This window comes from Physeter macrocephalus, chromosome 9, assembly GCF_002837175.3.
Source record: "Physeter macrocephalus isolate SW-GA chromosome 9, ASM283717v5, whole genome shotgun sequence".
NCBI lineage: Eukaryota > Metazoa > Chordata > Mammalia > Artiodactyla > Physeteridae > Physeter > Physeter macrocephalus.
Genome location: NC_041222.1, coordinates 101,748,528 through 101,768,653, shown reverse-complemented (window position 1 = coordinate 101,768,653; position 20,126 = coordinate 101,748,528). Strand labels below are relative to the sequence as shown.

The window sequence follows — 20,126 nt, the reverse complement described above, 5'->3', positions numbered from 1 at the left end:
AAAAAACAAAAAAAAAACAAACCTGCAGGGAGTTTTGGGGAGGGATGGCATGGAGGGAATACATTGAATTATGGATTGACTTATTGAGTCTTTAAATCCTTGCTCAAGATGTAGACCTCTTATTTAGGGCTTCTTTAATTTATCTCAGTGAAGTTTTCTGGTGTTTTTGTTTTGAGGTCGTACAGATCCGTTTTAGATTTATTCACGTTTATGATATTGGAGGCTAGTGAATTATTTACAGGTATATTTTTTAACATATTTAAACATAATTTAGAAATTATTTGGGTAATACAGAGAAATACAATTGATACTTGTATATTGGCCTGCTCTCCAGCAACCGTGCTAAATTCATTTGATTTCTTTTGGATTTTTTCAAATACAAATTATGTTGTCTGTGACTAATGACATTTTTATTTCTTCCTTTTTAGTCTTTATTCCTTTTATTTCTTTTTCTTATATTTTTGTACTGTCTAAGACCTCTAGTACAGTATTGAATAGAAATGGTGAGAGTGGATAAGCTTGCCTTTTCCCAGTCTCAGGAAGAAAGCTTTCAGTATTTCACCTTTACATATGATGTTTGCAGTAAATTTTTTGTAGATATCCTGTAGATGACTGCAGGCAGTTCCCTTCTATTCCTAATGTCCTAAGAATTATATCCTAAATGTTGAATTTTATCAAATGCCTGATTTTGTTGTTTTTGCTGTTCAAATTGTTTCAGCTTTGACCACTGGAAGCTGTTTCATTTGGTTCCTCTGTCCCTATGACATACGTACGTGTGGGATTTGTTTGTTTGTTTTGTGTGTAATTTCTTACTTTCTAGAATTATATAATGCCTCAGGCTCATCTCATATATTTCCTGCCCCAGTCCTAGAATTGGCCATTTCTCCAGGGAGCCAGCATTACACATATTCTGCATCTATATTAAGGTAAACATGAGTTCATACTTGCGTGTCTAACTCTAAACCATGAGGCGTGGCTCATTCCAGTCTCGTCCCCTTGCTTATCTGTAAATTCCCACTCCAGCAGTGAGAATCCTGGCTTCTGCTGTTTAGCCATGCATTTACTTAATTGTTCAATTCCAGCATATATGTGGAATTAACTCATATGTACATGGGAAACAACTTTATACACTGGAGTGCAGTGTTTCTGTGCAGCTCATTTTGCCTTTAGTCTCACAGGCTCCACTCATTCCCAGAGTTACTTAGCAGCTTTTCCATCCACCCCCTCTGTGAGGTAGCTTTGCACATTAACTGTACGTGACCCTCCCTCTTACCTCTGAATCTTTGCAGCCGTGATCTCTGTAGTTTTTATTGTCTCTACAGTTTTGCCTTTTCCAGAATATCATAAAATGGAAACCAAACAATATGTACCCTTTTCAGACTGGTTCCTTTTACTTAGCAATATGCATTAAGGTTCATTCATGTCTTTTTGTGGCTTTATAGCTCTTTCTTTATTGCTGAATAATGTCCTATTGTATGGATGTGTTAGTTTTTTAAATTCATTTGGCTAGCGAAGGACATCCTGACTGCTTGCAGTTTTGGGTGATTAGGAGCAGAGCTGCTGTAAACATTTGCGTGCAGGATCTTGTATGTACACTAAATTTTCAAATCACTTGGGTAAATAACTATAAGCACGATTGCTGATTGTATGGTGTTTAGCTTTGTAAGAGTCTGCCAAACTGTCTTCCAAAATGGCTCTGCGGTTCGCGTCCCCGCCCACCAGAAATGAGAGTTCCTGTTGCTCCGTATGCTCGTAAGCATTTGGTACTGTCAGTTTTTTGGATTCTAACCATTGTAATAGATATGCAGTGGTATCATTTTTTAAATTTGTAATTACTTAAAGACATTTGATGTTGAGCATCTTATATGCTTATTTGCCATCTGTGTATCTTCTTTAATGAGATTTTCAGATATTTTGCCCAATTTTAAATTGGGTTGTTTGTTTTTTTACTCTTACATTTAAGAATTCTTTGTATACTTTGGAAACAAGTCTTTTATCCAGTATGTGTTTTATAAATATTCTGTCTGCAGCCTGTCTTTTCATTTTCTTAACAGTGTATTTTGTAGAACAGAAGTTTAATCTTAATGAATTCCAACTCAATTTTTTTATGGGTTGTGCTGGTGTTTTCTAAAAACTCATTGCTAAACCTGGGGAATCAGAGGTAGTTGCCTAGCTGAGCAAGTTATATGTGTCTGGGGGTGGGGGGTGGGAGGGGAAGCAGAGGGAAAGTAAAAATCTAGGGTTTAGCAGCTTCTTATACGGACTTTCAAATAATCATTCTTATTTCAAGGCCCTGACCTTACCCTTCAGCCTTTCAGAAGTATCAGGTCCCCTCATTTCTGAACCTGTTGCTGTTTTTGGCTTCCTCCTAAATAGGAGGTTGGGATTGACCTACCTTTGCTCTGCTAGGTTGGTTATCACTCATCCATCTGTTTTCCATCTTCCAAAATTTTGTTGACACATCCTTTGTCATGTGGAATCCCCTCTAGTTTTCTTTACCCTGATGAGTATATATGGTTTCTAATCATTTACTTTCATTTTAGTGGTGTTTAGAAAAGGGAATGAAGGTAACATGCATTTAACCAGCTGCCATATTTAACCAGCTGAATTCTGAATTTTTTTTAACTTATCTATTTTTATTTTTTAAGCAAACGATCTGATTTACAACTGTGTAAGTTCAGAACCCTGGGAATACTGACCAAATCTGTGCTACATTTCTTTGTCTCCATTTCTTACTGATTTTTATTATGTACCCTTTATAAGCATCCAAAATAGTCATTGATGGAGATTATTTTAGGATGATATGTCTTCCCAAATTGTACTTTGTTGTACCATTAAGTATTTGGGAGAGTGTCATATAATATCAGGCATATTGTTAGAAGATGAACATAAGGCAAACTTATTTTTTTAGTGAAAAAATATTGAGGGGAAAAGTGCACCTGACATTCAGGAATACATGGAAGATACAAGACAGTACTACACCAGTAGGGAAGATAAATTAGGGGAGAAATAGCTAAGATAAATATGGTAAGTGTGTATGAGATTGAACAAAAGAGATTAGAGAAGCTTCAAAAATACAAAGAGTTAAGCAGTGTTTCATGGATTTTTTTTTTTAGGTGAAAAATTAGATAATTTCCAAAGCTGGAGCTGAATCGAATGTTAAATAATGGCAACAGGTGACTTAAAAAGAAGCTTACGGAACCTAGAACAAGTGCTTCGCTCGCTAAATTATCCTAGAGAGGTGGATTGTGTAGGGTGAGCTACAATATCAAACTTCTTTGTATTATTTTCAGTAATGATGTGAGGTAATGCTTGACATGAGGGGAGTATCTAAATAAAAATCTAGATTTTATCTGGGTCCTTTAAATTTTTTCCTTGAAATGACTAAGAGATTTTAGAAAGCAGTTAGGAGTTTGTTTCTAAGCAGGAATTAATGAAAAATTCCAGCTCAAGAGATTTAAAACAATTTTTAGAAGTAGAAGCACAATATTGTTAGAATCAGGTGTGGTCTCTGTACAACGTTTAATCTCACGGAAGTGTAGTGGATTTCATTAGTTCTGTAATTTACCACCCTCGCACATTTAGTTGGGTGGTATTCCTTTTTGATTCGGAAGATTCTAGTTAATAGACTTCTTATGACAATTTATACCATGCTTGAAGATTGTTATTAAGCTATCTCACTTAAACCTTTTGCTTTAGTTTCCACTTTCCAAATGTGACTTACTCGCCTTTGTAGAATGTCGCAAGGTACATTTCTTCTCTACTTCTGCCAACCTAATACGCTACTCCCATCATCCTCTTATCGTTTGATACCTCTTTTTATTCCTCCCTGGGATGGCTGACTGGTTAAATGTTTCCCCCCACTAGAATGCAGCCTGACATCTGAGGCTTCTTGTTTAGTTCACTGCAGCCCCCCACATCTAGAAATGCCTGGCACATCTTAGAAGCTAATTAGACATTTATTCAATGACCGTGTCGAGGGACAAGTCCAGATTAGGCATATGTTTAAGTAGTGAGGGAAACTGGGTTGGTTTAACCCAGTAGAATCCTAGATTGTCTTGTAAACTAGGGAAAGCTAACCAAGAGAAGGCTGCGAGTGAATGGATAGTGAGGAGACTAGGGAAGGTTTAGCTCTGATGACTGTTATTACGAGCATCATATGTAAGAAGCAGAAGGGATTCCCTAGTCTGCGCCCACAGTGTGTACCAGTCATATGTTGGTTCCTCAAAACAGGGAAATCTCTACTATCCAGATTGGCAGGGGCTGAATCAGTTTGAGTAGCCAAGTTTTCTTCTTCCCACTTTAAGTATTAACATTTTAACAGACATTTTGGATAGGAATAATTGTAAAATATACTGATGATTCTCCTGTCTTCTGAATACAGCATTCAAACATTTGATTTTCTTATTGACCCAAGAGTATCATTAAGAACAAGTTTAGATTATCTTATAACATAGTAATGTCTGCAGGGTTTATTGAGGCGGGTAGTGCTACTTGCTGCTGCTTCAGATTGCTCTCCCCGATCTGACACGCACACATACACATACAAATACACCCTCCGCGTATTTTGATTCTTTATACTTTTTGCCATTTCAAAATTTTTTCCTGACATCTGCTGTTTTTCGTGTTGGCCTGTCAATTTATAATATCTGTTTCTCTTACTGTTTCTAGTCTAAGTCCTTAGAAACTAGGTAACCAAGATTTTTGAGATTGTTTAACATAAGAGTAATATTAAAATACAGACCTGGCTGTTTTCTATTCATAATGTGGATAAAATGGACACAGTTTGCTCTAAAAAAGTACTTTTTCATTTCCTGTTTTGAACTGTCTTACAGAGAGACAAGGTTGCTAGAGCAGTTTTCTCATTGGGTAAATTATAATTTTACCCATAAACATAAACGAGAAACAATTTATGTTTGTCCTGCAAAAAAACAAAATATAATCTTATCATATTTGTTCCCTGCCTTATTGAAAAAAATTGGGCAGGGATGGCGAGATTTATGTATATGTTTGAATTTTGTGGAAAACAAATGTTCTAAGTAAGTACATTATCGCATCAGTTGAACAAATACTTTCTGTGCCTTGTTGTGAGAGAATCAGTGAAGGCACTTCTCCTTGAGAAACAAGATCTGTGTGTGGAGACAATTAGACAACAGTACAAGGCAGAGCATCAGGTGTCACATGCTGAACGCCTGGGGAGTCGTTCTGTGGGAGATCCTTGTGGATCAGAAAGATGGCTTCATGGGAGGCTTGAGATTTGACTGATGATTCATGAAGAATGAATGACAGATAACAGAGGAGTAGGATACCTTTCTAGGCTGGAGGGATTAGTGTAAGCGAATAAGGTAGATTCCAAATGGGCCTGAGGTCAGGAGAAGATAATAAACTGGTCAGCCTAGTCACAGTTGATACCTTTTCCAGCCCTGTTTTCCTCATCTGTAACTTAGAATTCCTAATATTTTCCGTTTGCAGCTTTATGATAAAGAGCAAGTGAGGTAATGTGAGAAGTGTTTGCAAAACCATAAAGCCTGCTTGTGTACTGTAAGACCGTACATTTGCTTTATTAGTAGGAGAAGATGGACTAGATCGAGTAAGGCTAAGCTTTGGAAAATCAATAAATACTGTGGTAAATAGACTGTTGGTACTAAAGAGTTTTTGTTTCATAGTTAATTTGCCTACACTGGTTTAGAGTAGGGGATGGAATCTAAAGGGTCTTGTGCATCACCTAATTATTATGACTATTGTGTTAAATTATGAGTTTTTGACAGCATTTCTTTTATTTCCCTGATTATCCAACTTTGTGGAATTAAGCTTATTAAAAATCTTTTTCTGTTTTTCCTAACAGTTTGGTAAAGGGAGACACAGCAGCCTCTCTGCCCATCATCAGCTATTCCCTTACCTCATATTCACCTTATGTAGCAGAACTTCTTGTGGACTCCAATGTAGAGCTCATAGCAAAGAATGACTTACGCTTCATAGATACTGTCTACAAGGTATTTTGAATTTATGAAACAATAATTCTTTTAGAAGTCATTGAATGGTTTTCTTAAGATTAATGTTATTCTAACTCAAATATATGCCGCATACATAGTTGACAGAGTATTTTCAGATGCATTTATCTCCTGTAAATGCAGTCCCTGTTATAATCAAGATGCAATTCAAGTTTGCTGTATGTTTCGTACTCTAATAAATATGAGGACTGGTAATTGTCATTGGTTATCATTTGCCTTTTTTATATCAAATTTTAGTAAAATTTGGTATACTGGCAGAAGTTAGAGAGAAATGTGGTTTTAGTGAGTAAAGTTTGTGGTTCAGAAAATTGTGAGTTAATTTAGTTGTTTATAAGAAGGAACTACAACTTATGTTGGAACAACTTGTGTTCCTTGAGGTCTGGAACCATGTCTTATTATCTACTCTAGTACCTGCACTTGTACTATATGTATCCTGAACTTAATCTCATGTTTGATTTTTCAGAACCCTACTTTGTATCATTAATTTTTGCTCACGTACTGTGGTTTTCTTAACCTTTTTTTTAAAAAGTAAAGCCCATTTATCAAATCAAATCTTGATTTTTTCTTTTTTAGGTAGAGTTTGATGAAATGGTAGCCTTTAAATATAGTCTCTGTTTAATCTTCCCTTTCTTTGTCTCTCACCCCAGAAAGCTTCCATGGAAGCCTGAGAGGCACTTCTAGGAAATCCCAGGGTCCACAGAGTAGGTTTTGAAAATTACTGGTTTAATCTGTATCTCTCATTTTATACATGAGAAATCGAAACTCAGTAGCCTACCAACTTGTCTAAAAATCAAGTCATGATTTCTATAAACAAATAGAACTGTGGTTTTCTGATATCTGCTATAGTAATCTTGTTCAGCGAGCTAAGGGGTTTTTTTTTTTTAGTACCTGTGAGGATATTTGAACTTTTTATATCTTTTTTCATCTCTCTGGACAGCTATCTATACACTGGTACATCCCTAGCTAACTGTTTCCTGCCTGTTCTCCTACCTGGTCAGGACTCACAGCACCCCTACGGGTTTCTTTAGTGCCCTATATATAATGGCTTAATCCTCCCCTCTCTCCTCTCAAAAATGGCAGCACATCCCTGACCAGGTGGTCATTGATAATTTTGGATTTTTGAAAGAAATTGCTCCCAATTATTACATTGATCTGTTTCCTCTTTACAGCTTCTTCGTGATCAGTTTAATTATAAACCAATCTTGACGAAAAAGCAGTTTCGCCAATGTGGATTTGCAGAATGGAAAATCCAAATTATATGTGATATTTTGAATTGTGTGATGAAAAAGCACAAGGAGTTGAGTGGTCTTGAGAAGGTAATTTTATTAATAGATTTTAACTTAGGCTAAGTTGCTATATTTTAATGTATCAAAGTCAATACCCTAGTCAGCAAATTAATGCACAGTGCAATTACTGCACTGTTCACAGGTCTGGGTAACCTTACAATGCCTGATGTTTGCTTTAAATACTAGTGACTTGTTTTTGCACATTTGTGACTTGGAGCTACTAGTCCTAAACTAATAGTTCAAACATAATACATTTTCATCACTTTGCAGTTTTCAAAAGACGTGTAGTCTCATGAGACTTGGCATTATTTGGCAGTCACATTTCATATGAGAGGAATTTAATATATACATCATGCTTTCCTACACAATTTATGACATCTTAATACCTTTTTTTAGACTCCATCACAACAAAGAAAAAAAATCAGTTCTGCTAAGTCAGAACCTTGTTCAAGCGCTGAGAAGACATCAACTGAACCTGTGGGCATTGACGTCACTGGCAGGTTTATGACTTCAGGAAAGGTGGGAAAGTACAAAGAGAATGTGTCGTGTAGTGTTAAGAGTTACCTACCTAGTCAATCCAACCTATAAGGTTCACTTTTCTGACTAGCATCTGGTAAAACATTCTGCTTAGACATTAGAGTGTAAGGATTTTTAACAGTGCATATCACATATTATCTGGGAACATTCCTAAAGTTATAAGAAGAGGGTAGAAACGTACAACTGAACAGCCTTTCACTTTATATTTCTAATCTTTAATTCTGCCTCTTGCGATCATGAACATTTGCACTTAATTACGTATCTAGTCTTCCTAAAGACCCTCCCTTTACTTACAGTGATAGGTCATGATTTACATACATTCATATTTCTATACCAGGACTGTGAATTATCCAATGATTGATAGTTCTTAAATCTGTAATCTGGTTTGGGGGTAGTGTTTTGAATATTTGAATATTTTCTCTTTGTTGGTAGATATCTTCCCTGCCCTTGTCTGCTTCAAGCACCTGTGGCTGAATGAGTCCAATGCCTTTAGGGATAGTTTTTTCCATCTCCAAGGGAAAATGAAGCCAAAATATTATTTTATAATGGTAAATATACTTTCAGCTGTCTTCCACCTTGGGCAAGCCCTTTGAGATTGAAGGATAGACTACCAGATGAATAACCGATGTGTCATTTAGATAAAGGAATGTGAGTATTTTTCGGCTGAAGTAAAATCTAGGGAACTATTTTTCCCCAATTCAAAATATGAGTTATATAAACAGAATCTGTGAAGATATTTATACTTTATGCCATTATAAAAAGTAGTGACATTTAACTGTAAGAAAAAGGCTCTTATGTCAGTAACTTTTTAAAAAAATATGCCTGTTTTGCTCCAGGTGATTAGGGCAATATGAAAAGGAATGTAAGTGTTTTGTATCCTTTCCCAACTAGAATTTATCTAAACAGGGATTTTCTTACACTGTTTTTTTTTATATTCATTGTGCTTAGAACAGGATTAGGTCCACTGTAAGGACTTACTAAGTATGAGTTGATAGAACTGAATGCATTTTTCAATCTTCTATTTCAGTATGGGGGCTGAGGGGTGATCTAAATTGTCGTAACAAAGAAAGATACAAAATCTGAAGACATTAGACTTTTTAATTTTCGTAAAATAAAGTTTCCTTTGTTATCCATCAAAATTTTGTAAATTACATCAAATTCTTAATTCTCAGAAATTTGAATAGTTATTAAAAGTATTCCAGTTTAGAAAAGTTGGAGTAGTAAGTGCATTCCTTTGTTTACATGAAAAACTGAGTCAATACTGAAGCAAGTTGTCTCCTCCCCAGTGCCTTCTCCACGGTGGTAGTTGTGACTTCCATGTCACATGTGCTGAGTTCATGTTCAAATGCAGATTGCCCGTAGAAAAGGAAGTAGGCAGAAGAGTCCTACGTAAATGCGGTTTGACCTGGTGCCTTTACTCTCAGGACTTTCCCTTAGTTCGAATTGTTATTGACAGTCTTATGTTTTGTGGTTTGTTTAATACAAAAAAAAAATTGTAATGAGTCCTACTCATAAAGCCAGTTCTTGATTATCTACATGTGAATAGTGTGTTAACCTTTTAAAAATAACTTCTTACGGAACATTTCAAACCTCTACAGAAGTATCCATTCTGTGATTCAGCAATTTGTCAACTCTTTGCTAATCTTGTTTCATCTTTCATCTTGTAACCACTTTTCCCAACATCTTTTCTCCCAAACCTGAAACCATTTGAAACAAGTCCCAGACATCATTGAATAAATATTTCAATATTTTTGTAAAATATAAGAATGCTTTTTAAAAATCATGACCACAATTGTATCATCACACCTAAAATAATATTAATAAATATTATTAATAAGTTTGTAATATTTGGTATATGCATATGTGGTAATTTAAACTTCTGTAAATCTTAAATGGAAGATAGGATGTTTCTTTTGAAAAATTACTACGTGTATGTTTAAAATAATTGTGGAGAACAGGGAAGCATCTCTGACATGTTTTTCTCTGTTCAGAAGAAAGCTGTGGTGATCCGGCACCTGTACAATGAAGATGGTGCTAACATTCCTGAAGATACAGTAACAGATGTTAATGAAGCATTTGATATTTGTGACTTAAAGGCTACTGAAATAAAGATTCCTGAATTACAGGTTCCTGAAATTAAGTGTGAGCAGCAAGTAAGAATCTGGGACTTCTTTAACAGATGCTGATATTTCTTGCTTTGATATACATGATTATTTCAGCATCTAATCTTTGGAACATTTCTAGCCTTTTAAATTATTGATCATGACATGTTACCTTTGTTACCATTACTTAAGAATCAATAAGTCTTACTGAATATAATTCAAAAGATATTATTTGCTGCTTATGTTTAGTGTACTAGGAGAGATGTCATGGGTAATGCAAAGATGAATAAGACATAGGACTTGACTTCAAGGAATTGACAGTCTGGTGAAAGGTAGAGATATGCTACTTTGTTTAGTGAAGGTTCTTATCACCTCTTCCCCATACTGATGAATGGAAAGAAATGGTCCATTACCACCTTTTCATTTTCCTTTTGGGGCCCTTGCTGTCCTTTGCTCTCTCTCTCTCGGAATATCGTTGCTATTACTTTATTGCCTCAGACCCCATTATAGTGTCTCGTCTCTACTGCTTCTGTTAAAACTTCTTTTTCTGTCGGTCTTCTATGTCTTGTGACTTCTATACATCTTGGTATACAGTTGGCATTTAAAAACTACCAGACGACCATTAGGCTTACTCCTGTTTATAGCAAACAGAACAATCTCATTTCTCGGTCATTTCCTCTCAGCTTTCTGCTAGATCTAGTTATAAGAAGCTAGTCACTTACAGTTTTATTGTACAAACTGATACTGTTCTAAGAGCTTTATACAAATTAATCCATCTAATCTTACAAGACCCAAATGAAGTTGGCACTCTTGTCATCTTTTTTTTTTTTTTAGATAAGGAAATTGAGGCATCAGGCATCTCGCATGAGCTAGTCTAAGTGTCCAAGGTGCCTGCTCCAGAAGTAGCACTCAACTCTCATGCTGTCCTGCGTGTTGTAACTATTGAAACAACACGTGGAAATGGGAATACACTGAATTACAGGAATTTTAATCTGCATAATATTTTTAATCTTTCTAATCATTTTAGGATACAGAAGTCAATCCTGAGATTATTGCACTACAGACTATGCTTGCTGAATGCCAAGAAAAGCTGAAGAAACTGACTTGCATAGAAAGTAGATTAGAATCTTTGGAAGAAAAAATGAAAGGGAAAGTGATGGTGAATGAAAAAACCTGGGCTGATCTTCTAAGTCGTGTCACTCTTCTTGAAACAGAAATGCTTTTATCTAAAAAGGTATTTTCTTTCCTTTACATTTATAGAATATCTCAGATACAATAGAGTAATTCCTTTGTTCATTATTATTCTCTTATTTGGAATGTTAAATAAGAGAATACTTAGGTAATGGGAAGTGTTCAGTTGGGATGAAGTCCTGTTTAGGAGCACCCTGTTTGGTGATGCTTGTTGCGACTATTGCTTTTCTCTTCATCAAATAAGAGAATCTGACAAACTTGTGAGCTGAGCTTTTAGAGACAGTTATGTCATTTCTGGTCCTAGTCTGTCTTTCCTTCCTAGAAAGTTAGTAGATTCAAGTTTTCGCTCTCCTTCCACATTTAAAAGATCATTTTTTATTTGTAGGGATATTTATGTTTTGCTTGTAAATAAAATAATCAAAAGTAAGTATTATGTCATCTATATATTTTATGCTTAGCAGTAAGAGCATAAAATGAGAACATATCTTTTTATTTTATTCTTAATAATAAACTGTATCATTCCAGAATGATGAATATATAGAGTTTAATGACATGAGTGGAGACTGTGCTTCTAGTAGCGACATGGATAGTCTCAATCCGGGTAAGTTCTTGGCGTACTGGAATTGGTGATATGGTAAGGAGCTTTCACAAAAATGTTTTTATAGTATTTGGTCATTTTAATTATCCTCAAACCTTATTTTTTTAGAAATTGCAAAGCTCCTAAGAACAAAGAAAATATCAAACTTACAGACTATAAGTCAAGGATTGCTAGAAAAGCCAACTTACATGTCTTACATGTAGTAGTTGAATAAATTCCAGTGTACAAAATTGCAAACTGTTAGAGATGTTTTACTCTTTTAATTGCAAAGTGCTTTAGAATAATAAATGGACCTCCAAAGTTTCTAATTTAAACTTAAGTAGTAGCTTTTGCATATGTAAGTAATATGTGTAAGGGAAAAAAAACACATTTGTCAGTAACCTGTAAAGTGTTACAGACCTCTTGCATTTCAGCAGTTCACTGATGGTGATAAAACGAGAAGGACCTAAAATTAGGACAAATCTTCTCCGTGTCACTTAACCTCACTAGGCTACTGACGTTTTCACTGTGACGGAGCAGCAGGGATAAGATTTCTGAGCTGCTTTTCAGTTAAAGCTTTAATTTTTTTGGATTCTTATACTTTTTGAAAAGACAAAGGTCTAAATTTTGTCGTGTTTGTAATTAAATCATATTTGCAGAAGAGATGTTTTGTCCAGTTGAGAATTCATAATGAAGCTAACTTTTTAAATCTGTGGGTGTTTAACCTCATTAAATCTTTCAGCTACTATGTGTGTAACAATTTAACAACAACACATTGTAGTGGTAACTACAGGCCTGCACTGTTCTAACTGCGATAGTAAAACATTTAATTCTCAAAGCAAGATAAGTGCTATTATAATCCATATTTTACAGTTGAGGAAGAGAGATTAAACAACTGCCAAAGGCCACACAGCTGTTGAATGATGGGACGTGTTTGAAAAGAGGCAAATTAGCTTTGACGTTTTCTCTTCAACACTACATATTCAGTGCCCGTGCCAGTTTCATTGCTCAGAAAACAAGTTCAATAGTTAGGTTATTAAATAAAATTATTTGAGATGCTGCTCTGGCAGTAGATTTATTATAGACTACAAATTTCAGATTTGGTAAAAGTGACTTTTTTCCATTTATCCTTCATTCATTACTCAACGAATTTCAAAGCTCACCTCTAAGATCCTGAGAGCAAGAACTTTATCTTGTGGTCTGTCTAGCATAATGTCTGTGCTTCTGTCACCAGTATCTATCTGTATATGGTAGAAATCAAGTTTTTATGCATTGAAAGAATACTGAAGCCTGCTATTTGCAAAACATTGCCTTTTCCAAGTTCAATTTCACCTGTTTGGGCTTAGTACTTTTTAAATAACAGGTTACAGAACATACTTTTAACACGTTAGTCCTATGCGAGGACTTAAGAGTGATGAGCAGATAGACCACTATCTGAAATGGATTATAGATTATGAATGAGTTGAATACCTAGTCTCAAAAAATGTATAATCTGACCCTGATCAATTGAGTCAAATTTATGAAGCCTGACACATTACACCTTACCTCTCCATGCTACCTGGAAGCAGGGGGTTTGAATTCCTTTTGATGTCGCGAGCAACAGTTCACCAGTCTGATCTGAGGATCATGTTAAGTTGGGAATGCTTTTGGTGAAGTTCATGCCCATTAGTAAGTAGAGGAATGGAGCAAACAGGCAAGAGAAGGAGACAGGAGAGACTGTGGCTCCACGAGAGACCAGAGTCCTCATTTGCTAACACTTTGTTCCCTGATTGAGGTTGTCTGTAGGCTTACTGTGTACCTGATTTCTTTTTTTTTTTTTTTTTTTGGCCTTGTTTTTGCAGCCAAATGTACCGTGACTAAAAACATAGGGCTTATGAGATTGGTTGGACAGGAACTTGTCTTATCTGTGATGTTCTATATTCAATTCGATGGTAGGAAAGACTTGCCATCATTTTGTTGAATAATATCAGGATACTGGAAATGGGAAGTTGTTCAGTTCTTTAGAGTAATAAATCTGTGAACCTGAATTTTAAGCAATTTTTTCCGTACATATCAACTTAGGGTAGAATGTTTCCTGATTTTTAGGAAGTACATATAGTCAGTTTTAGTAATAGTTGCCACCATTTTAAGAAAAGAATATACACGGATCAGTAGCTTATTTAAAAACACATTAACCTGCATATTCAATTGATTGCTATCATGATAAAGATAATATTACTTTTTGTGATTTTTATTGACCAGTTTTTAACATCCAGATCTCCATATGCAGGTCATTATCCTAAAAGAATATTAAAAACTCATCTTGACCTACACCAGTAGGCATTTTATATTGAGATGTTTATGTTTCTTCCCTCTATGCATAAAATTTTAGATATTTGACTCTACTATGAAAGGAAAAGTTAACCTAAAAATTAATTTCTCCACAGATAGAAAAAGCAAAGAGGAAAGGCAAGCAAATATTCCTTTGTCCTCTGGTTATAGTATGGTGTCATCCGATTCAACTCCCAGAACCTCAACTATTAATTACTGTGGTTTGAAAGAGATTTCTGAGGTAAGAAGAACTGGCAACTACTTAGGTGATTTCCTTTGTAAGGTCAGGAGAGCAAGCAGGCATTAGCTTTAGTTGTAGAAGCCGTGGGCAAGAAAAATAGTGAAGCTGTAAATCTTAATCTCATAAAAATCCTTTGTGATAAATAAATGGTACTTAATGCAGTGTTTTAGACTGTGTTTTATATGTTCACGGTCCATCTCTGATTATGGTTTACTTTGAGAAATGGCCTAAATTTGTTGCTTTTTAAATTAAAGGAAACAACATTCCAGAAAATGGAAAGGATGAAAAAAATGTAAGTAACAGAAAGGGGCAACAGAAATTCATTTCTCTATAGGGAATTGTGCTGGATTACAATATATAAAGAATGTGCATGTGTGTTTCAAACCTTGAAGGTCTCTCAATCAGGTGTGGAATTTCCTTCAAGACTCCAGTGGATAGTAATTTACACCTCCAGTTATGTGTTTGTGAGATGAGTCACTGTTTTTGTTTCCAACAAGTGATGTAAAACATTGTTAATGGAATTAATTGCAGATTAAAGAGTGCAGTGATAGTTTTGGTCGATAATCAAGAAGTTATCTATTTTTGATAACTACTTTATCAAAATATTAAATTGTGTATGTAGATGGATGGTTTGGAGACATTTTAAGTATCGTGAAAGCATTGCTAGTCCTTTTCAGAAAATTGTTGGTATGGTAGTACTAAATACGATACTTTTATCTAGTACAAATATGAAATTACATGATTTTTTTAAAGAACAGTTGAAAGAAAATATGAAATGAAATTGTATAAGATTATCATGCAGCGTACTACTTTAAAAGACTATAATTTTTTTGTTTTGGAAATTTCAGATGCGCTGAAATAACTTATACTTCAAGAATTAAAGATGCATAATTGATTCTACTTGTTTTTCCTCCCCTTCTGGCCATAGTATACTTATTAACAGTAACTACCTATAAATAAGCACTGAAATGTATTTAAGGCTCAAAAGCATAATTGCAGCAACCTAATTCCTATGCCTCACTATGAATTTGTTACTTACTTAATATATTATTTATGTATTGTATTCCAGGTTTGAAGAAACTGCAGAGTTACTGAAATGTCCAAATCACTAATTCTAGAATTTTCTGCATGAACTTCTCTAGGACTTTGGCTCCTGTACATGTTGTATATTTTAAAGAGTTCTCTATGCAATTTTAATATACTGTAATATTTTTATTAGAATTTGAATTCCATTTGGTATATTAGCCTTTTCATTCAATGTTGAATAAATACTTAAATATTTTTGTGCTGTGATTATACCGCTTTACTGTTTTACTATTCTTAGGAAAACTTAGGTGCCAGTACATTTCTCTTACAGTGTGAAGTCATTCCAGCCCTGTGTTTTTGTGTTGACATTTGTTGGCAGCGTGCTAAGTAGTTTTTTAAAGTACAGGCTTGAGGACCACGGTTTACATCCTGTTGGAAACAGTCCACCTAGGACTTGCGTATTGTCCGCAGGAGGCTCTCATACATACCATCTTGCCATCTGTACTGACGAATATCTTGCAATGAAAAGTTAAGTGTGCTCATTGAGATTGAAATACAACAAAAATACAGCTATTTCACGCTCAGTCAAAAGGCAGCAACACGTTTTCAGTTAACGTTGAGGAAGTTAGGGCATGGTTCTCCTTTTGTATTTGAAAGCAGGTTGGACAATGGTGAAAAGGGAGTATTTTAGTGCTCTACTCTATCACACATTTTAAGAGCAGCAGTTCAGACCCAGATGGTGGCCATTCCTGTATTACAAGATAACACAGTGAGGGTTTGTTTCTTGTTTTTTTTTTTTTTTTTTTTTTTTTTTTTGCGGTACGCAGGCCTCTCACCGTTGTGGCCTGTCCCGTTGCGGAGCACAGGCTCCGGACGCGCAGGCTCAGCGGCCACGGCTCACGGGCCCAGCCGCTCCGCGGCACGTGGGATCCTCCCGGACCGGGGCACGAACCCGCGTCCCCTGCATTGGCAGGCGGACCCTCAACCACTGCGCCACCAGGGAAGCCCTGTTTCTTGTTTTTTTACATGATGGGAAGTTATATATCTTTCTAGAGAGAGAAAAAGTCTTAGAGGACGTTAAATTAAAAGAAAAATGAAATTCATTTTAAAATACTAGATAAATTCTTTTATTTATTCCTATGTTTACATAAATGTAATTTGATATTTGTCACCTATGAAACATTCATAGTAAGTTAAAATTCTAAGTAGAGATAACTTTTAAGAAGGCATTTTTAGTATTCTGCTACAGGTACATGTGTAGTCATCATACTTTAAAATTATGAACTTTTCAAGTTAGCATACAACTTTGAATTTAGTAGTTTCACTAAATATTTCTAGAATTAATGAATCCAATTAGCTTTATTTTTTCAATTGTAAAAAATTATGAATCAAGAGATTATGAAAGAAACTACTTTGTCAATTAAACTTATAAAAATTCAGCATCAGCATGGAATTGTAGCACCACCTTGTGGTTTACATGCCAGTATTTTACCCTTTATTAAGATATGTGATTTCCTGTAAAACATAGGATCATATTTTCCCTTTTGAAAAACTCAATTCCAATTTTAAAAAGAAGTGTTTTTGAAATTTTCTTTTTTGTGCAAGAGAGAAGAAAAAATCATCTTCTTTTCTCACGGTCTCTTTTTCCCCTCCCTCTCCTTTTTCCTTTATGTTAGCGTACGTATATACCAATTAGATGATTTTAAACATTTTAAATTTCCTGATATACATTAAGTGTGCCAAGGATAAGTTTCTATTGAAAATACAGTAAAAGATGTCTTATATTATCTAGTGGAAACTTGGAATCCAAATTTTTTTCATACTTTTATCTAACAACTTAAACAGGAACTAATGAAATCAGCACATAACGCCACCAGACATTTATACTTACAAAGAATCTCACTGTACTACTTTGACAACGTAATCTTTGGGGAAAAAGAAAGCAAATTTGACTTCACTGAAGTTATTGAAGAGAGAGCAATTATTTATTATTCTAACTCTCTTAGAAATAGTAGAAAAAAATTTTCCTCTTAGGTAATTAGCAGTTGGTAACCACAGACCAGCCCCTTTTGATTAACTTGAAGGTCTTGAGAAAGTAAGGGAGGGGGGTCCTGGAGAGATTTGGAGCTACATAATTAAACCCGTAGTTAACTGGAACTTTCACTAACTCCATCCCCTTAATTCTCCCATAAGTGGGATGAAAGCTAATGTATTATACTGCCCACAAAGGCGTCAGCAGCTGGTGTGGCCCTGCTTGTACTGTGCGCTGTGAATACAGCTGCACAGAGGTCAAATAGAAACACTAAGAATGCGTAAGGTGAAGTAAGAAGAAGTAAAGTCAACTGTATGAAAATTCTAGGCAAAGCCAAGGACTATTAAGTTGGAAAAAGTAGTTCTATATTTGTTTGTTTTACTTTAACGCTTTGTAACATGTAATGTTTTAACATGTAATACATTCCCTAAAAAATAAAACTTCAAGCCTTTGGAGCTGCGTTTCGTGCGACTCCTTCCTCACAGCTTTACATCATTGACAGGCACTTGGGGAAGCATTAAAGACCAAAAGAACCTTGTCAATTTTACAAGCTACAACACTTTTTGAGCTCCAATAACATTATAGATTTTATTTTTACTTTTTAATAATCCCAAGGTTCCCCTAGTGAAAATGTCAGGTTGTTTATACTACTCACTCAAAGAGTGAAGAAAGCAGTAGTGACACTGAGAACGTACAGATTTATTGGGGTGGGAGGGGATTTTTAAAAATCCATACTCATTTTATCATGGTTTTTATTTATTTCTGATACATGTAGGAATGGGTACTGTATAGTATGTATTTTTCTCTGAAGTCCACTAAATCACTAATAGAAATTATTCGATTAAAAAGTTTTTTTAATGCAAAGTATTCAACTCAGCATTTTAAAATTAAGAACCAGAGCACTTATTCAATAAGTATCCCGAATGTATAAGTTATTTGAATTATACGTTATAGGTGGGTGTTAAGAAAAAGGAGAGAATCATAATTTTAGTTACCCAGGAAGGGTGAAAGGTGGGGATTCCAGCGATAGGAAGGCTGAATATTTTGGAACACTAACTGGCACCTAGTAAGTCCTAATTTGTAGATATAATCCTGTGGATTGGCCTCTCCTAAATCGTGCTTTGGCACACTTTCTTTTGCTGAGAGTAACTTCCCCTTCCATCTGGAAAATTTCTGCTTATCCTCTAAGACACTGTACCTTCCTTGGAAAGACTTCACAATTACAGAAGCCAAATTATATTCTCTCTCTTTGCTGCTTTATAGTACCTTGTTTATATTTCTTATTTTTACACCAATTTCATAGCTCTTGTTTATATGAAGTTAACATCCATTACTTCTGTTTTTGAGGGTTTGGGTTTTCAATCTTTCTTCCAATGTTTATTTCCCTTAGTGCCTAGCATTTGTTCAAAGTAAGTGGTAGTTAATATTTATCTGGTGGCCAAATTAATATCAAATGATAATGAAATTATAAATTATAATCAAGGTTTCCTGATAAGTAAGATTTTATCAGGTTGAAGCTGCGGTCTGGTCAGTCCTGCTACATCCTTTCTATAGAGGAAGGAATGTATTGACAGAGGAAAGATACAATCAGTACACGTTCTAGACAAGGGTTATCGTAACTTATACGTATGCTGATGAATACATTTAGAATGACGCTTCGAGTGTTTACTAGGTGCCAGTTAGTGTTCCAGGCACTGGCCATAAGCAGAGGACAGGTATAAGCATGATTCCTGTTCTCCTGAACTAACAGCTGAGCAGGAGACACAGAGAAGCAATAACAGTGTCTAGTAAGTTCTAAAAGGGAACTATCACGCATCTGAGGAATCTGGGGTAGAGGAAGTGGCGTTAACCTGAGTCCTGAAGGATGAGTGATGGGGGCGGTAGCCAGGGAAGAAGGGGTTAGCAGAAGGGCTAGCATGAAAAGAATCAAAGGCTGGCGAGGAAGGCCTCTGGGAAGAAGTCCACTAGGGCCGCCGCGTGGAGTGTGTGTAGGTGTGGGAGGCGGCGGTGCAGTGGCTGAAGATCGGTTTATCCAGGCCCCGGCAGAATATCAACCAGAGTTGGGTTTTTGAAGGATCTGATTTAGCGCTTTGGTATGGAGAAGGAAGGAGAGGCGGCAGGCCTAGAGGGAGAGGAGCCATTTAGGAGACTACTGCAGTAGTCTAAGAAAGATGGTAAGCGTGACTCAGATTATGACGGCAGAAGAGATGGAGGGACATAATGGGGTTTGAGAGAATGTATTTTTTCCCTTGAAGGCTGTCTTAAATCAGAAGCTCAGTAAGTCCAATTTAAGGACTATCCGATTTGGTATCTGCATAGGGGGATGGCGGATGATACCACGCTAATGTTTAGTTTAATGCTTTGCCTCATTAGTCCTGGATCTACAATCTTATTAGAAATACAAAATCTTCAGCCTCTCTCCTGACGCACTGAGTCAAATTCTGCATTGCACCGAGAACCCAGAGTAATTTGTGGTGACCTTTAATTTGAGGAACACTAATTTACCTTTACAAAGCTTTTGCTTCATTATCGTAATCACCATTTGGTCTCAGCCTTAAATTCAGATTCTTCTGAGTTGCTTTCATCTAAACGCGACTTTTTATAGTCCGTGTTCAATAGCTTGGACATTTTCCCGTTTGAATGGATGTCTTTAGGCTTTTGAATGTATTCATTGAAAGGATTTTTAAAAAGTCAGTTGAATTACATAAAACTATGAGTTAAAACATCCTGTCTCTAAAATTAGGTGTAAACTTTTTTTTTTTCTTGCGGTACGCGGGCCTCTCACTGTTGTGGCCTCTCCCGTTGCGGGGCAC

General features: G+C 35.7%; 1 protein-coding gene across 7 annotated transcripts in view; it reads left to right on the top strand.

The window, feature by feature from the left end:
* The window catches only part of CEP44 (centrosomal protein 44), a 33,890-nt gene that overhangs the window by 4,278 nt on the left and 9,486 nt on the right, over nt 1–20,126 (top strand). The window contains exons 4-14 of one of the 7 annotated variants that reach the window (XR_003681351.2): nt 719–926; nt 3,117–3,255; nt 5,846–5,993; nt 7,181–7,327; nt 7,694–7,816; nt 9,826–9,987; nt 10,964–11,170; nt 11,653–11,728; nt 14,135–14,255; nt 14,510–14,547; nt 15,325–15,405. Coding sequence is in view for 6 of the 7 variants with exons in the window: in XM_028494249.2 (XP_028350050.1) it covers nt 3,167–3,255; nt 5,846–5,993; nt 7,181–7,327; nt 7,694–7,816; nt 9,826–9,987; nt 10,964–11,170; nt 11,653–11,728; nt 14,131–14,255; nt 14,510–14,547; nt 15,325–15,367 (1,158 nt within the window). In the remaining variant the exon portion in view is untranslated. The other 6 variants (XM_028494249.2, XM_055087353.1, XM_028494247.2 and 3 more) reach the window with 6 other exon arrangements.